The 19,068-nt window shown below is 43.6% G+C and overlaps 1 protein-coding gene across 20 annotated transcripts in view; it reads left to right on the top strand.

The window, feature by feature from the left end:
* The window catches only part of MAGI1 (membrane associated guanylate kinase, WW and PDZ domain containing 1), a 329,499-nt gene that overhangs the window by 292,350 nt on the left and 18,081 nt on the right, over window positions 1–19,068 (top strand). For 15 of the 20 annotated variants that reach the window (XM_088061977.1, XM_088061988.1, XM_088061975.1 and 12 more), the window contains 5 exons: window positions 20–51; window positions 6,754–6,970; window positions 12,646–12,723; window positions 15,382–15,473; window positions 16,383–16,575. In XM_088061977.1, coding sequence (XP_087918103.1) covers window positions 20–51; window positions 6,754–6,970; window positions 12,646–12,723; window positions 15,382–15,473; window positions 16,383–16,575 — 612 coding nt within the window. The remainder of the gene's footprint in view (window positions 1–19; window positions 52–6,753; window positions 6,971–12,645; window positions 12,724–15,381; window positions 15,474–16,382; window positions 16,576–19,068) is intronic. The other 5 variants (XM_088061981.1, XM_088061980.1, XM_014251694.2 and 2 more) reach the window with 1 other exon arrangement.

Here is a 19,068-nt window from a genome sequence, read left to right as displayed (position 1 = left end):
CCTTGTTGCCATTTTTCAGGACTGCCAGTCCCAAAGAAGAGCCCAAAGTCGGTAAGCACTTTTCAGCTACTATTTCTGTCTGTTTGTCTGCTTTAAAGGAAAAAAAGCATGAGTTTGGCTTGTTTGCTTTCTGGGTCTCGATTGTTTCAAGTTGTCTTTCTGTTGCAACCATGATTACCTTGCACGGCTCCTGCTGCATGGGGGAGATGAGAGGGAGATGCAGTACAGAAGGGGGACTTGTTTGCCAATAAAGCCTCAGGTTTACAGATCCGCTTCCCTGACAGATGAGCTTCTCTGTCGTTTAACTTACCAAAAAAAAAAAAAAAAAAAAAAAAAAAGCTATTGTTTCCTTTTGGAAAGATGGGAGGCTCCACCTTCTTGTCGGGTACCAATTCCTGTCGGGTGTTCATAGGCACTAACCTTTTCCATTAACTCAAGAAAACTGAGTTTTCTTGAGAACCCTTGGCTGAATTATTAACAGAATGGGAAAGCGTGAAAGCGTGCACCTTGTCGGGAGAGACAAAGCATGATCAGAGCATGGTTACAGTTCCCAGGGAATACAGTCAGCTGTCCGAGAGCCTGCTCTGGAGGCATTTCCGTACTGAGGAGGATTGTCCTGCAGCTATAAGATTCCTAATTGTTTAAAAAAGCAATAACAGAACAATATTTTTGTGTCCCCCTGAATGTATTTCCATGTAAAGCTGTTACCTGGAAACATCTTAGCATCTTAGCTAGCAGCCCAGAAGCTGTGATCTAAAGTATCATTAAAGCTCCATGAATGATATTATGGAAGAAATTAATGTGCTATTTGTATGCAACAAAAAACAATGTTTTATTTTTAAAGGGAATGCAATACTTAAAGCCTGAAAGTTTGCAGTTATCTGTTGAGAGTGGGGGAGAGACAAAATTATCTGCCAGGAGTGTTGGGGAAGCAAAGCAAGTGAGGTATTTGCCATGCTGTAAGATGGTGTGAAACTTCACCAACAGTCCCTGGTGCTGCCAAAGCCTGCAGCTGGGCACAGCCCACCTCGCTGCAAACCTGGGCAAGAGGTTTAGGAAGTGGCTGAGCAGAAGGCTCTTGCTTCTAATGTGAGCTCTCTGCTCATCCAAAAAGAAAGCCCTGAAATAATTAATGTGATTCTGATGGCTTAGGGCAGCACTGATTAAAGTCATGTGAGCCCAGGCCTCTACCATTGTCAGCTCACATTAATGTTGGAAGGCAGAAGTGCGGGGTGTGCTCCTCGCAAATCACAGCCCTGCCAGCCCCTGCCCGCTCGCTGCTGTCACACACGGGGTTACTGCAGCCCTCGGTGAACCAGAAGAGAGTGTGTAAAATACAGACGTGCCTGGCACGTTTCTATTCTCTGCCTCCACTTTCTCCCCTGCTCAGAGCAGGATTGGCTGCACGCAATCTGGACTATGACTTCTGTGATTAAACCAGTCCTAATCCACGAGCCTTGGTCTTTCCAAAGCGTGGATGCTCCCACTTTGCCACACACACGTTTGGCATCAGGTGAAGCAAGATCTGGCTGTGTCAGGCACCTCTCTGGTTGACAGCTGTGCACAGTGAAAATCTGAGCAGCATGTAAATCCATGTCAGGATAATCCCACCTTGGTGAACAGAGAGGCTGCTTACAAACAGGTGTAGCTGTGCAACAGCAGATTTCTCTCTACTGTCTCTACTGACATTCTTTTGCGTGCCTCTCCCAAGCCTTTTCAGGGTTCCTTCAGTAATTTTTCCTGTGGTCCTAGGTGGTGCTGTTGTCTCTAAAGCGCAGGATTCCCAAAAAGCAGAGCCTCCCGTTCCCCTGGCTGCACACGGGGTGGTTGGCAGCGCAATTAGCAGTGATGTTGTGCTCACTGCAGCATCGTGCGGCAGCTTCACTGAGCGGCCGCTCCTTCCTCCCCGGGCATCGCTGACCTGTGCAGATTGAGCATGGAAACCTGGAGCAAAGTGCCTTGGGGCATCTGTGTGCAGTCCAGGGTGGATTTGCACCAACCCCAGAGCTCATGTGGCCAAGGTGACAGTCAGAAGCAGGGAAGTGGTGGTGTCTGACACTGCTCTTTGGTTTGTTGAAGGGCTGCTTCTCCACTGCAGGCAGCGGGGAGTCCAGCCTGACCTTCTTGGCCATGAGGATTCCCACTTACGGCAGCCAAGAGCCAGGCCTGCCCCGCTGGCACGGTCCCTGTCTGGGATACCATCTCTGAACTCTGCCCACGTGTTTACCAGGGATGCTCTGAATCCCAGGGACCTGCTGTTTGCCGCTGCACTGGCAGCGATGGGGTGAATGCGGGAGCTGCCATCAGAGCTGTGTGCCAGGGGCTGTCCCCAGCACAGCACAGCTGTGGGGCTTGGGGGGATGTGCTGCCCATTTCCCCCCTGTTCTCGGTGCACAGGGACTGTTTTCCAGCATTCCTTGTAAAATAAACCAGCTGCAGTTAGAGGACAGCACACATCGAGGCTGGGAGCAGTTGGCTTTGATCTTAACTTGTGCTTGTTTTTTGTTTCTTCTGCTGCATCAGGGAAGTCACGACTCAGGTGTCCATCCTCTCCTGCTATGCTCAGGAGATGAGCCCTCTCTCCTTCTCTCATATCCTTTCCCAAAGCCCAGACACATTCCCTACTTACTGACAGTGTCTGCTCTTCCTTAACAAGTCCTATTTTCTGTTCTCAGCCCCCAGTCCTGCATTCCCCAAAGGCCAAATTCATGCTGTTGGTACCTCCAGGCTGTGGTGAGGTGTTAAAGCTGTGGAGAGGTTTCTTGGTGCTGGGGCTGTGGCACAGCCTGGGAAGTTTTAATGCCTTGAGCTCAGTTTGCTGGGCTGTATTTGTCAGTCTGTGTGTATCTTCTGACAGACTTTGCTCTTCTCAGATATTAAGGAGAGTTTTTCAGCCTTGGTGAAAGAGCTAAATTAGTAAAAGAAAACCCTTTCCAGCCATACATGGGACTGGACATTTCCAAGTTCTTTATTCCCTTTCCCCTCACCAAGGATATGCTCCCAGCAGCTCTCTGTGCTGCTCCTTTTTTTTTTTTTTTTAATTTCCCACTGATTGTTTTTTAAATAAGAATGGATAATATTTTGTATTGAACATCTAGAGATACACACTTTAAGCGTGAGAATTCTCTACTATAGCATTTTCCCCTGCAATGGTCCTGGTATGACATGGATGAAAACAAACTTTTTTTTTTCTTTTTTTTTTCCTTGTTGCTTGCATCAAAATACTCCACAAGGGGGCAAAGATTCCTACTTCCAGTTCAGTTGTGTGTCGCTGCCAGGACCAGCTTCTCCAAAAAGCTCCACAGCACAAAATCTGCAACTAGATCATCAGAAGATGGGATCACTGCAGGGGGGATAAAATGCTAAGCTCTTCCAAAAATCTGATATTTTTCTTTTGGATTTAAATAACTGCATTGTCAGCATAGCTGACCTGTGACCAAAACTGCAATTCCTATGTACAGCTAGTCCCAGACAAGAGATTTGGCACATTTTTTTGGTGGATAAGCAGCCCTTATTGGCAGGGGCTCTGCCAATGTCCTCTTTTTGTCAGGAAGAGAAATCAGTTCTACATCGAGTCTCTACAAGACATCCCTCTTCATTCAGAGCCCAGGAGTTTGGGCAGGGCATGAGAAGCTCCAGCTTCCCATGTATTTATTTTGTCCTGGCTGTAAAGCAGTAGCAAGGTGATTATTTTATCTCATCACCTGTATTTAAGTGTGCAGTCTGCCTAAATGGACTAGAGGTAGTCACCATAGCCTTGATGTCTAGCCACATCTGGTAAAGGTCTTCGTGGTGAGCCACTGGTGCTTATCGGCAGCTCTGGAGAAGATCTCTCAACAATCCGGAGTGCTCTTACTGGCACAGGTCGTTCAGTGCCCCATGCTCTGGGTAGCTCCTGGCAGAAGTCAATACAGCTCAGGTGATCTGCTTTACTTGACACTGAAAACCATGATCAGCACCTCAGGGTGAGGTGAGAACCTCCTGCTCTGTCACCAGCCAGGCCCTGTGCTCATCTGCTGCTTTCCTGCCTGTGTGTGTGAGCTGAGCGAGCTGGGCACTAAGATTCAGACCCAGGAGGATTGGTCCTAAAGCTGGGCACAAGGGGGAGAGGGACCAGCCATCCTTCTGATGGCATTTGGTCAGCTCATCCCTCTTGGGAAAGCTCTACGTGTACCAAGACACAAACTTCATCCAAGCAGTGCCCATGGCAGGGTGGTCAGACCCCTGCAATTCCTCCTGGGTACAACATGCTGAAGCTGCTGCAACATGTGGAAAGAAGTTTGGCCCCAAACCTCTTTGGCCTCCTCTGGTGATATGAAAGTTGATAAATGTTGTCTTGAATTAATTTAATTACATGCATTCCTTATTACCATGGTTATGTTCCCCTTGCTCTGGTCCCCTCTCACACTCCCAAATAGAGATGTTTCAGGCTTTTTGATGGAGTTATTTTTGGGAAAACCACCAGTCCCACTGAAGAGGTTATCACTAATTTCTGGAAAAATACTTATTTTTTGCAATTTCAACTCTAGTTTAATTAGAGGTAGTTTTGCTTGAGATATGCTGGCACTTCCATTTGCAATCCAAATGCAAAACAGAATTCACAGTTTGTTCAAAATTTAAACCTTTTCTATCACAAAGTGAGAGCACTTTTTGAAGTCCAAACTTTGTTTCTTTTTAAATCAGAAAGCTTTCAGAGAGTTCTCATTATTTCCCTAAGGGCTGAATAAAGCTTCACATTTTAGTCCCTGTCCTCTACATTCTATAACCAGCTATTTCCAATGAGATTGGCCTGAAGTTTCACAGGATGCTTGTAGTTATTTTAGTAGTTTGGCCAAACAAACCAATCCAGATGGCTGGACCGAGAGATGTATTTTTTTTATTTTTTTAAGTTGATTATCCCCAGCATATCTGTTTAAAAATGGCTTCATTAAAAATTGAAGGGCTACATGTGAATTAGTTTCATTTACCACTTAAAAAGCTAAAAATGTTGGAAATTGGTTCAGATATTTGTATTTGAAGGTCTGCAGATAAGTAATCACAGCAGGTAAGCTTTGTTCAAAATTGCTTTAAAGGACAAAGGCAATTTCACATTCTAGTCAATCGAGATACCCTTTAAAAAGATGCTGGTGGTGGAACAACAGCTCAAATGCAAGGCTGAGAGGTCAACATTATTTGGGCTGTTGAAGCTGGGATTTTTTTCTCAGCATAAACCTGAAGAATGTGCAACCTCACAATAATTTTACCTGGGTTTTTGAGGTTTTTTAAGACTTTCAAGGAGGGCACTTTCTTTGGTTACTTTCTCCTCTGTAGTTAATTCAGCTGCTCTGTGATGGAGCACCAACCCCAGAGCTCATGTGGCCAAGGTGACAGTCAGAAGCAGGGAAGTGGTGGTGTCTGACACTGCTCTTTGGTTTGTTGAAGGGCTGCTTCTCCACTGCAGGCAGCGGGGAGTCCAGCCTGACCAGCCTGAGTGTTGGAGCATTGGCTGCCTGGGTTCTTGTGTTCAGAGGAGGCCAAGGGCTGCCAGACCTGTGGCCAGTGATCCCCCCATGCTGATCCAGTCTGTGTCTGCTGCTGGCTTCTCTCCCTTCCCCAGCTGGGGTTCCTAGAGAGAAGTACCCGAAAGCACGGATTTCTGCTGCAATGTTTTCAGATTCCCTCTGCCAGCAGGAGGCTTAAATTTCCACCTGAGGTTTATTGGAGTGAGTAGCTGACCCTTTTTAGCTGGGAAATAGTGGATGTTGGAAAAACAACCTGTGGGATGCTGTTTTTCCAGCCACTCTCTGTGTCACAGCAGCCCTGGGAACACAGTTCCCTGTTCCAGAGCAGGTGGGAGACTGCACTCAACCTTGGTGGCAATCCAAGGTTCATCTCAAAAGAGCATTAAAAAGCATTTGCTGCACAGTGTGGGGAGCTCTCGTTGAGGATTTTGCTGCATATTGAGCAGTACAAATCCTGGCAATGCAAATGTGACCTCTGCTTCATTTGAGCACACAGTGGAGAATTTGAGTTATGAGCTGTATACCCTGCTTAGCTGAATAGCAAGCAGTCAGAACTCTTGACACACTACTTTGGAATAAGCCCTGAGTTTAGATGGATGCATTTTTTCCTGTTTTAATATACTTAATTAAAACAGACCAAACTTCAAATAGACATTTTCACATCTGTTAAGGTCTGCAGAAGTCCCTTGAATGCTCTGGGGAGCAGAGCCATTAAAGAGGCACTCTGTTGTCCACACACTTGTAACGTGGGGAGTTGCAAGAGTTGCAGAGAGAAAGTGATCTTGCATAGTAAGGGCTGTGCTTGAATCTGTCTCAGAGGGACAGTCTGAGTTTTCACAGTAAAATCTGGTAGTTCTTCCATTTTCTTTCAGGCTCAAGTTAGACCCAAATGTTATCTGAATAGAAGGTTGTTGAGATTTTCTGCCTTAACTCAGAAAAAAATAAGTGCGCTGAAACTAGTAACCTGTAATGAGATTTAGATCTGTCTTATTGTGAGTTGGAAAAGTGTTTTTTTTAAATGATAAATTACTTTGTTTATCTCTTTCTGTCAGTCTGCCTATCAGAATATGTCACCAGGTAATTTAACTGTACCCAGCATTAACTGGGTAGCAGCAAAACTGTGACTTACACATTTACTTATGTGCACGCAGAAAAGCCTGATCAAAGAAGAGAGAAAAATTGATGGAAAACACCCACTCAGCGACCAATAACCGTCTGTTCTCTCCCTTTCCACTCGCTCTCTTCCTTACAGCAACCACTTGAAAGGAAAGACAGCCAAAACAGTTCCCAGCAGAGCGTCTCGAGCCACCGCAGCGGGCACACCGCGTCCCCCGCGCACAGCACCCAGGTGCTGCCAGACTACGCCGCCCCGGAGGCGCCGGCCGCCGACCAGCCGGACACTTCTGGCCAGAAAAAGCCAGATCCATTCAAAATCTGGGCCCAGTCCAGGAGCATGTATGAAAGCCGACGTGAGTATGAAGCAGGTGTAGTTGCTAAGGCTACGGCTCCAGCAGCTGCTCCCTGTGTATTTTCTTTGCAAAGAGCTGAATCTTTAAGGTTTCTGCTGGAAATGTAAGGCTTCCGCTGGTTAATTTGATATCTGTCAATGAGATCCACTTGGTAGAGCTGCAGTTTGCTCTCTCATGAGGATTGGATTTAGATCGTCTCTAGGAAAGGGCACTTAGACCAAAGCTTAATATGAAAAATCCCTTTAAAACTGAAGACTGTGTTTTCCCCTATATTTTTATTGTGCTTTTAAATTAGGCTGGAGGAGAATTTTCAAGTTTGCTATCCAGATCCTAAACTCTTTTTTGAGGTTAAGACTCATTATCTGATATGTATAGGAATTTTAGTAAGGAGGGGAAGTATTTAGTTTGCTGAAATTCATATCAGATGCTTTTCAGCCTCCCTCTGGGGAGGAGAAAATCCAGCTGAGCCATTTTACTTTGACCAGAGTGGACACTTTAACAATACAGATATTAAATGCATATTGTAAGTGGCTTTTATGGCAATTAATAATCTGCACACTTGGCTAATAATTCAGCAGGGTTTTGACTCTGTTCCAAGACTGTAAATGTGGTTTCAATCAGTTTCTTCTCAGGGAAACAAAATAAACACATTGGCTTTGCTTTAATTGCGCTTCTGAAGATGATCAAATCTGTAAAAGCTTCTTAAAGAGTTAGAGCATTAGGTTCATTTTGAAAGGCAGCAGTTACTTTAGTTACAGAAAAGGAAGTTTCAAAGTCTTAGTGCTCTGAGAGTATCACCTGCAGTTTGACTTTATTGTGCTAGCTGGAAATTGGTGAAACCAGTAAGAAATTAACCGTTACCTCAGAATGAAAAATGGTAGGACTTTTTTTTACTGACCAAATGAATCACTTTGAAGTCTTCTATCCTGGAAAAATTAAATCATGAGTCACAGTTTCTTGGCTGAAGATGCATCTCTTTGGATTGAATGTCTGAGCAATGCAGTTTGTAGGTGTCTCTGCTTTTGTGCACTGCTTCCCTTCCCATCCTTTCCTAGGGATTAGGTGTACTGACCCTGGAAGCTCTCGGGCCAGAGAAGTCTCGGTCCTGGCTGATCTGCAGAGTGCAGTGACAACTTGTACGTGCAGCTCATTGAAATAGGAAAAAGGGGTGAGAGCTGAGGGACAGCAGCTCCTGAGCCCTGCAGAGCTGTGGGCAGAGCTCCTCCTTCTCCTGCCTGGGTGGACACGTGTCCCATGGCACTGGCCTTCCTGCTGCCCAGCCCGTGTGATTCCCATTGCCACTGTGCTGCCATTGCCTCTGGCCCCCTGCAGCTACTTAGCTAATTTCTAATTAATTGTTTAACTCATGCTAATAAGTCATTAGTATCAGCTTAGCAGCCTTAACTCCTGCCTGTCTTTCCTGATAAAACCCAAGACTGAGCTGGGGAAACCCTGAAGTGCACAGGCAGGCAGTCGCCCTTCTGTGTCACCTCCAACACCATGTGCTAAATCCTCCCTCTTTCCTTGATGGCTGCAGTTATCCTGTAGAGCTTTTGTCCTTGGCTGGGACTAGAGCCCTTCCAGGGGTCTTTTCACAATCTCTTGACCTGCTGGTTTCCCACCCTGTGCCACAATCCTCACTGCTTGGGCCTGTTGCTAGACAGGGATCTGCTGCACCCCTTCAGCTTCCCTGTCTCACCTCTCCATAGTCCAGCATCTCTGTAGTGGGGCTGATCCTCTTCTACTGCTTCAGTCCTTGTCTCCTGCCTCTTCTACCAGATAAGACCTGTTTGAACATCAGTGACCTTTTCATCCCGTTGCTGTTCCCTTCCAGAAGGTGTTTCTGAGATTTCTTGGTTTCATTGATAGGGTTTTTTGGAGAATGGTGCAAGTGTGATATGGTCATATCTCCTTTTAAACCATTAGAAGTGTCTAAGAGCCTATGAATTTCCAGCCCTAAGCTTGAGTGAAACACATTCCCTGGGGATTAACCTGCACTCTTAGCTGGTGACATGGCTTTGCTGTGGGTAATGAAATGTGAAGAAAAGCAGGAAAGATAAGTGAAAAATTGAGTTGGATGTTCTCTGTCTACTTTCATGGTCTAATCCCAAAGCATGACTGGTGGTTTTACTTCGAGGTCAGTGGTAATCTCCTCCTTCCCTCACCAAACCCTTATTTATCACCAGTCTCATAAGCAGAGTCTGTGGTTCACAGCTGAAACCTGGCTCTGCTGCCCTGGGGGCTTGGGGTAAAGCCCTGTGTTTCTTTCCCTTTGTTATGGACCTGAACCATCCCTTTGAGGCTCATTCCCAGTGTTGCCAAGCGTGGTCATTTGTAGGGACCTCTGCTGACACTGAGCATCAGAGTGTGATGGGATAAACCATTCCCTGGGGACTCCAGTTTCACTGGCAGCTCCACCTGTGCTGTTCTTTGTGTTTTTACCCAGCTGCACTCCAGTACCACCTTTGGCTGGTGGGGAAATGTCTTCTCTTTCTCCTTTACTTGAGCACCCATTCCCTCAGGCTTTGGGACTGTCACCTCCAATGACATCCTCAGCTTTGGGTGCTGGGTGTGACTCTCTCTGCAGCCTTCTGATGGAGGTGTGAGCAGAACTAAGTGAATATCTTATGCATAGCAGGAGGATGTCACCCTAGTGCCAGCACTGAGGGTGGGTGACACATCCAGTTACCAGGGAATTGGGTGAGTTCTAGAAGGCTCCACTACCTGAGGAGCCCCAGCACAGCTCTTCTGCCGCTCAGGCCAGGGCTTGTCCTCTGTTACTGGCCTTAAATTTTAAAAAGCCTGGAAAGGGTTATGAAATGTTCTTTTGAGAGACAGGGTTTTGAATCCTCAACAAGTGGACTGAAAAAACAGCAACAAGCCTTTGTGTTGAAGTATATGATGAATTTAAAAAGGACAGAATTTTAGAGCATTAGGTCATATTAAGTGTTTTATTTTTCCCATTTTTGAAATTGTTGAACATAAAAAGAGCATAGTGCAATTTTTCAAGTGCAGTTGACACAAGAAGATGAATTCATGAGCTCCAGCCCAGACAGATTATTTTTTATCTAAAAATAATATTGAAAAGAGGTTTTATTCAATAAATGAATTCCTCTTCTCCAAGATATTTCTAAGAAGTACTGAATCTGTAATGAATACCTACTGCCTTTTTCTCTGGGAGCGCATCCCACTGTTACTTACATTAATAATAAGAATGTAGACACAGAAAGCAAAGGCAGCGTTTGAATTTTTCAGAATTTGTAAAATTCCTTCCTCCTCTTCTTGAGCTGTCTTTGGATGAGTATTTCATTAAAAAAAAGACTGTATTTGCCTTATGTGACCTGTCTCACTGAAGTCATTGGTAGAGCACAATTAGGTTGAAAAGCACCAGCTAACCCATAATTGTGTAAAAGCATGTGTTTCTATGATTTACCCAATGCATCTTAATACCAGAAAGTGCTCCAATTCTGCGGGGGAGAGCCACAGATGTTGCTTGTTTAGGGGAAGAAAAAAAAAAGAATAAAAATTAAGATAGAATTAGTAATGCAAAGCTAAGCAAAGGCTCCATCATTGTTTCAGGACTCTGGTTGAGGGGAAGCAGATTAGAACTGCAACTTTATTCCACAAATGCGGGTTAAAGTTCCTTCATGTGGAGCTCCCCGGGGTGAGGGGATCAGCCCTGCAAGGTGCTGAGTGTTTGGGCTCGGGTCCAAGGGAGCTTATTTCCAGGCTGTAAACCCAAAGGTATGCTTTAAGGCTCAGGCTGAGCTCAGATGCCGTGCTGCAATCTGGCCCAGAGTCACCAGTGTTTGCCGGGTTAAGGCGTTTGAGAATAGCCAGCTTTGTGCGGATGTGAAAACAGCATTTGGTGGTGGTAACAAATGCACTCTTCGCTGGTGCTGAGCTTTAGCTGCCTGAGCTCCTCATTATGGGTAACTCATTGCTGCTCGTGGGAGTTGTGTACATGAATCAGAGAGAAGGACAAAACCCTTAAGGTTTGAAAGCTGAAGCAGTTCCAAGATCCAGGAATGACACACTTGAAGAGCACTTCTCAGAGAGAGAAACAGCAATTGAATGGCTTAGCAGAGAACCACAATTTGGAAACCTCGCACTCTTTTATTGAAATATATTTTTATAATATGCTTTTTGCTTTTCAATGTATTATTAAACTTCCTTAAAGATTAACACAATCTGTTGTCAAATTTTTCTCATGTGGCCTGATTGCTTTGCAAAATACTGTATCCTACATATGGCCATCTGTCAAAACAGCAGTGACAAAATGAATTAATCTGAATTGCAGATGTGTTAATGAATCCCTTTGAAGGGCTTAAGCATTTAATTAAAAGTAAAGCAGAACAAGATAGAGAATTTTTAAAGCTTTTAGAATATTCGAAGTTATCATTAATATTTGAATTTTATTTTCAGGCACACAATTTGTTTGTGAGGATTTTTCTCTCCCCAAATCTAATTAAAATAATACAAACAAGTCTTGACCCTAGCGTGTTCGCTCATCGGCAGTTACATAGAACTAAAAATATTTGTACAATAACACAAACATTAGATACTTTTCCCTTAAAATAGAAAATACTCTCCTAAAATTGCAGCCAGCTTCTGATCAGACTGAGTTGAAAGATTATGTTTAGTAAAAGCCCTTTGGAAGGGTTATGTCCTTTTATTATATTAATAGTAGACAAACAGTTGCAGTGATACTCTGGGGCTCACAGATGTATCCATGCCCTTGGAGAATGTGTTGCTAAAAGGGACCGTGGTACTCCCAGCACGTCGCGTGAGCTTGTTCATCTTGTCAAGAGCTCCTGCTGAAGCTGTCTTTCAAAAGCTTTCCATGCCACCACAAAGGCTTGGTTAAAAGAAAAAGAGAAAAAAAAATTGAATTTTCCTGCAGTGGGATAGTTTAGAAAATGGATTTATTGCAAATATGGAGCCTTATGAGATCTGTGGCTAAATTTCAGGACTTTTCAACTCTGAAACTCTGCAACAGCTTCAGTGAGACTGTCCACTCCTAATTTCAGACTTGTCCTCATATACTTTGCTGAATCTGGGCCTTAAACATTTCATGCTTTGCCAAGCTATGAGTCACTGAAAGTGCTGCTGCCTGAAATGAGCCAGTGACTAAAGCAAACTCACACTGATCATTCTTGAATCCATCTTATGTTGAAACTGATGTCACATTAGGCAGATTTTTATTTTATATAACATATTAAAGTTGGCATAGTAAAGTTTGATTAATATGATCTGTAATTAAGCACTATGTTCATTGTTCATCACCATGTATTTAGAATTTCTTTTAACATTAGGCAAAGATATTTCCATTTGGAAAACTAACTCATGTCATGATGTTGAAAGGTTTTTTGTAGAAAAGTATATTTGTATTCTCACAAAAAATTTTTCCTCTAAGGACAAAAAAGGTTTTTAAAATATACCTGCATGCATGTGCATAAATGTGTAAATTCATATGTGTGTGTATTTTATATCCACATGTGCACAGACATGTGCAGAGAGATGTGAAACTTAGTATGTCATAATCCATAGTAGCTATAACCTTAACAAATTGTGCATGCAAGCCTAACATGACCCTTAAAGTCACAATTAATTAAATGAACTAACAAGAAAGCAGATACATTAAGCTTTGCAAAATTGTAAAATTAATATTACAGCTATGTCACCTTCACCTGCAACTGGACTGAGCAAGGGTGAGAGAGAGAGAGAAATCAATTCCACGAGTTTTGGAGAATGTAAGACTGTGCTGAGAATGTATCTGTGTCTTGTGATGTCTTGTTCTGGTGTTGTTGCTGCTCTGTGGTGGGGGGCTCTGCATCACCAGGGGAGTCTGGCAGGGCTGGCAGGGCCATATTCCAGGTTTAGCCACCGAGGGGCAAAGCCCGGCTTTGCTGTCCTGGCTGGAGGGTGTAGGCATCTGGGGGCGGGTGTGTCGTGTTTCTGTTTCCTTCATGAGTTTGCCCCTGTGTCTCATCAACAGGACTGCATCACCCACCTCTCCTGCCATTCACAGAACTCCTCTTACCACTTTGGCACTGCTCTCCAAATGGTCTGGTTTCATTTGGGACGAGCACACTGCTGTTAAATTTTACCCATTTGGGCTACATACATGTTTTATCAGTCAGACATGCTTGAGATCAGTCAAGGTGCAAGGTTGCAGTGAATGACTCCTAAAGGCCATTTTTCATTCATTTTCAACAAAGTTTCAGCAGCGCCATGTTCCCTTTGAGTAAGGAAAGTGGCTCCTCTGAAGTCCAACTGAATAATGGGAGAACCTAAAATAATTCTCCAGTATTGAACCACAGAGGGTCTCACCTCTGAAGCTTGGGGGTGAGTGGGTGTTCTGAGCTGTGCCAGTGAATCACTGCCCTGCAGAGCTGCTGCAAGAAGTGGTAAAAGGAGTTTTCATTCTGTGTAAAGGTGTGTTGTCTGTATTCTGTTGTATCTGTGTTCCACCTCGCTGAAATCCTCACAGTGGGAGAAGCGCTGTGTGAAAGAGCTGGCTTCTTTTGGGAGCAGACCTGTCTTTTTTGGTTGCTTTGGTCTGACATGGCTGGTCCAGCCTGGCCTGCTGTTCCCTCCAGTGGCGTTAATTGTGTAGCTGGGACCCAAACCAGGGCCATACAGCACCGCTCAGTGAGACTGGAGGGGTGACAAATGGGAAGGTGTTGAGAGACGCCGAGGACACGGGCCCACGCCCGAGCTCTCTGCAGAAGCCGCTTTACCTCTGACAGATCCAGCACACACTATTAATTGTTTGGGGCCAGCCTTTGCCAAAACAGCCTGCAAAGGGCTGAGAGACACTCCTGACTGTGTCTGCTTGTCACGCTCCCCTTGCTGAAGGCAGTGACAAACAGCAATTAATTCATTGTCTGGATTCTGTTGTGCTGCACGTCTGTGCGTGGCGAGCTGCCTTCAGCCAGAGGAGATGAGCCACACAGGCACCCGGCATGTTCATCACCCCAGCGCTCTGTAATTGTGTCTAGACAAAAATCAGGCTCTAATTCAGTGAGGGCACGGGTGTTAAGTGTAGCTTATAATTGCAGGTAATTAAAATGTAAAAATATTTTCTGTAAAGCCAGCTTAAATGAAGTGTCGAAGCAGACGTCTGTACTTTACCATTCACCTCCTATTCGTTTAATTTTTAGTATTCCCAGTCCTTCAATGCATGTCATATTTTAACTCATTGAAGAGAGACCTTCAGAGGTAACCAAAAGTCTTAACACTGACAAGCACCAGAGCAGACCCAAATTTTTGCACAATAAGCACAGACAGTGTAAAATCCAATTAGGGCCCAATCTGACATCCACTGATGCCAGTGGAAAACAACCTGTTCACAGATACAGAAAACTAGATGATGTTTCATTAAACGTGCTGCATCTGGTGTCTGAGTAGGCACTTACTTAAATTGGATTCCTGAGCTATATACTTGGGTTTCTTTGCTGAAGTTATAGGCAGCTGACTGGTAAAGCAACAGCTTTTTATTATCATTAATTATAAATTTTGGGAGGGGATCATTACAAAATTAGTCAATGTTATAGATACTATCCAATAAATATTAAATGAATCTGAAGTTGTCTTCTGATATGATATAATGTTAGCAATTAGTCTTGCATTTTTAAAAAAGGGATGAAAGCAAGCATGAGTAAGTTAATATAAAACATTGCTGTTCAACAGCGCTTCAAGGTTAGTACTTCACTGTATGTAATATTCATTGTAAAAACCTTGCTGGTGTTCCATACTAATGAGTAGGTGAGGTTGGGTTTTTTTATGTTTCCAGCTGGTTTTATCTCTTCAGTGCTTTTGCAGAGCCTGCACACAAGCCAGTGAGGAGAGCTGCGTTGTTTTGAGTGGAGCCTGTCTGATTTACACCACCTGGGGATCTGTCCCATAGTTATTTAAAGAAGAGTTGGTAGACAGGTAGCAAACTATGCTTGGGAAAGTTAATTAAACAGTAGAAGTCATAACAACTGGCTCTTCTGTCTCCCATGAAAGAGGAGGCAGCTGTATTGTTTCTGGCAGAATAATTCTCTGCTGTACACATTTATTTATTGATGGCTTGGAAGAGGCTCTTGCACTGGGTAATGATGCTAATATTGACAGAAGGAAATATTATAGTGATAAATAAAGGGAAAGTCACAATTAGATACCTAGAAAGTGGAAACCACTGCATAACTTTTAATAGTGATTTAAATAATGATCCTTTAGTATTTAAAACTATAAGTGTTGATAGTTATATCTCTGTTTTTATGTAAAAATGAGTTGGTCTCCAACCTTATTTAAAGGTTAAAATTGCATAGCGTATCCTTTTATATACATCTGAGTAGTCCTGATTTGGGTAAAAAGATGTGATGTTTTGGTTAAAAATGATAGTTTTTCTTCTTTCCCTTCAGTTCCAGATTATCAAGAGCAGGATATCTTTCTATGGAGAAAGGAAACAGGGTTTGGATTTAGGATTCTAGGTGGAAATGAGCCTGGAGAACCTGTAAGTATCATGTGTTGGTTTGTGACATCTTTCAGAAACACAGCAATAGAATGTGCAGATGTGCAGAACTATTTTAGCATCACCACTAAAATAGTTAGTGGACTATATATATCCTCATCTCCCCACCCTCCCTCCAAATTAACCCCACTACTCCATAGCTGAAATGGGTTTGGCTTTTCCTTCTACTTTAATGGTAAACCAAATGAAAACATAGGTCGTTGGACACTGAGGGCAGGATGTCCTGGTCATGTTTGCAAGTATTTTGATCTTAGGATGCCAGGTTCTCAGATCTCAGAATGCTCAGTTCTCTCCTTGAATTCAGTTAATCTCTTTACCATAAATCCAGTGCCTGTGGGAGGTGTCATCCTTTCCTGTGCTGCACAGGTCACAGCTAGATGGTGGCAGCATGAATTTCCATGTTTTCCCATGCCAAAATTATTTTGCTCATTTATGGGAAGAGAGACCATGAATTTGTCTCATGCTAGAGTAACTCCACAGAACTCACTGAAGATAAACCAAGACTGAGTTGGTGGACAAGTGTGTGGTGCAGAGCTTGTAAACCCTGCAGGCAACTGAAAGGGTAACTCAATCTCAGCTTCCCTGACAAGACCCTCAGTGCTTTTAACCATCTTCTGTCTGGTCACTGTCTCGTTGAACACATTTCCCAAGGCTGTCTATCCCTAGAGCGAGTGGACTGCCTAAAGAAACAAGATATCAATTTATTACAATTCCACAATGTGCTGTAGTCACATAGAGCCACTTTCACAGGAGCAGCTTTCCTGACCAGCAGACATTTGTCAACGATTCTTTGTCCCTACTAAATTGGGTCTAACTCCGAGTGCCCCTTGCTTCCAGCTGGCTGTTGAGCTGGTTCTCATTTATCTCTCTCCTTCTGTGCTAATTCCTCAGATTTACATCGGTCACATTGTACCGCTGGGTGCTGCTGACGCCGACGGCCGCCTGCGATCGGGTGATGAACTGATCTGTGTGGATGGGACGCCTGTGGTGGGGAAATCACACCAGCTTGTGGTCCAGCTTATGCAACAGGCGGCCAAACAAGGTCATGTCAATCTGACCGTCAGGCGCAAAGTGGTTTACACAGGTAGGCTGCAGTATCACCCTGCAGGGGTAGGTTTTCTTGCCAGGATCCCATCTGTTCAGCAAATGGTCTAAGGGAAAAAAAAAACTTCTAGTGCTGGGAAAACTCAAGGGATGTACTGTTGTTTTTCCTCTTTTGCCTGTTTTCAGTATTTTTTGTTCCTGATCAAATAAGTATTTTTTTTCCCAGTCAAGACTTTCTTAGTTGGCTTTCCCAGTCTTTATAAGGGTGCTGATAAAATGGGGAACTGTTCACTTGCAATATTTAATTTTTAGTTCAATTTATGCAGCAAACATACAGTATGGCTGACTGCTTGTATTTTCTGTATACTTCCCAAAATGAATGTGTCCTTAAACTGGGAGTGAGGGAGAAGATGATCAAGAGTCCACAGAAGGGGGATGAAAGGGCAGAGAAGCCAGTGAGGGCTCTGGTGTGTGGTGGCTGCTGTCCCAGGCTCAGGGAATCTTCAACGTGTCAAATAGTCAAATGACCTCAGGATGGGAAACTGTAAACGTTGGTTCTGGTGGGCCAGGGCGTGTGTGTTTGTTGTCACAGGATCATAGAATGGCTTGGGCTGAAAGGGACCTTAAAGATCAACCATTTTCAACCCTTCTGCCATGGGGAGAGACACCTTCCACTAGACCAGGCTGCACAGATCTAGAGAGTTCTCTGTATGCTGAGTTATGCTGGGCATTGTGCACACACTGCACAAGTGTAGGATCTAAATGAACAAAAAAGAAGGTGGCAGAAAGACAAAGATGCAAAGAGAAGTGACATTGCCTGGTACCATTTTGGCACACAGATAAGTGATTGAAAAATGTCATGATAGCAGAGAATATGAAGACACAAGCATGAGCTTTCTAAATAACATGTGGCCTTTTGTTTAATATTGGAGAGTAACTTTTGAGTGCTGCCTCTCCCTTTGAGTACCTTTAGGAACTGAGGTGTGGGATTTGCTTTAACTCTGTCAAAAAAAGAGGATATTATATAGCTTTTCAAGTGTAGGCATCATCAGATAAAATAGGCAGTGATGTGGTTTGATCTTAGAGAGAATCAAAATAACATTCATTGGAAATTAGGTCCTCGGTGGAAGTTAAGACTAGAAGAGTACCTCTAAAATAGCTCTGTGTTCTTATCCAGGCCTGAGCTCCTTCTGCACAATAATAAATAAATGTTCACTTCTCATTTCTTTCCTTCTTCCCAGTGTGGATTAAATGCCAGGTTATGGCTCTCCTCTGACAACCTCTCTTTAGCTCCTGACCAAGGTCTGGTGTGAGAGAAGCTTTAGAAGAGCATTGGGAGGAAGGGGAAGGGCAGCTGAATTTTGGTATTGTTTTTGTGTGTAGATTTTCTATGCAGTTTTACAGCCTCCAGGCTGGAAATTACCATGAAAGATTTAGATGCATGAGATCTCTCTTGATATTTCATTCAGAGGCATGTTACTGCAGATCGAGCTATTTCTGAATCATTGCAAATGTGGACACTTACTCTAGGATAAATTATTCAGAATCCCTTCTTTCCCCTTATATTTGCAAGCTTTTAAATTTCAGCATAACTTTGTAGAGAAGGCTGTTCCTGAATTTTGGTCCCTTGTTCCTTCTGTCATCTGTATGCCAGTAGAAAAAGAAAGTTCACCTAAATGAGTACTCTCCGTCCTGAGATTCATTTAGGGGGAATTTTATGCTCCTGTATTCTTAATAAGAAGAATGCTATGTATTTAGTACATTCTTTTGAGTATGTAAGTGCAGACAGGACTTCTATCCAAGGATATTTTAAAGTCCTTTTTTTTTTTGCATCATGATTTTACAGGTTTAAATTTTGTTTGCCATCCATTTTCTTGCTGATGCTTTTAAGATCTTCAGCTTAATTTTGATCCACTAAATTGGTGAAGTGACCTGATGAGCAGAGGCAGCCATTCAGCAAGGACAAGTGCAATATGCTGCACAAATGGACTGCACAGAACAGGCTGAGTAACAAGAAGTGGAAGCTGTTGTGGGCCACGAGCTTTGTGTTGAGGTTGGTTCAGGTGAAGAAAAAGACTGCAGGGCTGTAGGCAGGGGGGAACTCTCCTGATTTCCCAGCAGATGATGGCTTAGTGCAATATGGTCCAGCACTTCAAGAAAGACATAGTTGAGTTGGAGAGAGCCCAAGTGGAGGGAGTCCAGAAGACCAGGGAAAATAAGGAGAGCTCTACAAAACATGGTCTGAAAGGAAATATTGAACAAATTTGGATTCTTTAGCTTAAAGCAGAGGAGGTATTAAACTCCCCGAGATTATAAGAGGCTGCTGCGAAGAGGAAGGGAATAATATGTTCTCCATATGCCTGTTAGATAGCACTAGAAATAATAGCCTTATGTAGCAGCAGGGAAGATTTAAGTCAGATATCACAACCAATAGATTGCCTGGGGAGATATTTAACAGCTGATTAGACAAACATCTGTCAGGACTGATATTAGGTGTAGTTGGCCCTCACTCGAGCAGAGTCTAGACTGAGCA

The sequence above is a fragment of the Pseudopodoces humilis genome, chromosome 13 (genome assembly GCF_049639895.1).
Source record: "Pseudopodoces humilis isolate 2021_Gansu_Grassland_sample_001 chromosome 13, ASM4963989v1, whole genome shotgun sequence".
NCBI classification, from domain to species: domain Eukaryota; kingdom Metazoa; phylum Chordata; class Aves; order Passeriformes; family Paridae; genus Pseudopodoces; species Pseudopodoces humilis.
This window is presented reverse-complemented; position numbering and strand designations above follow the sequence as displayed.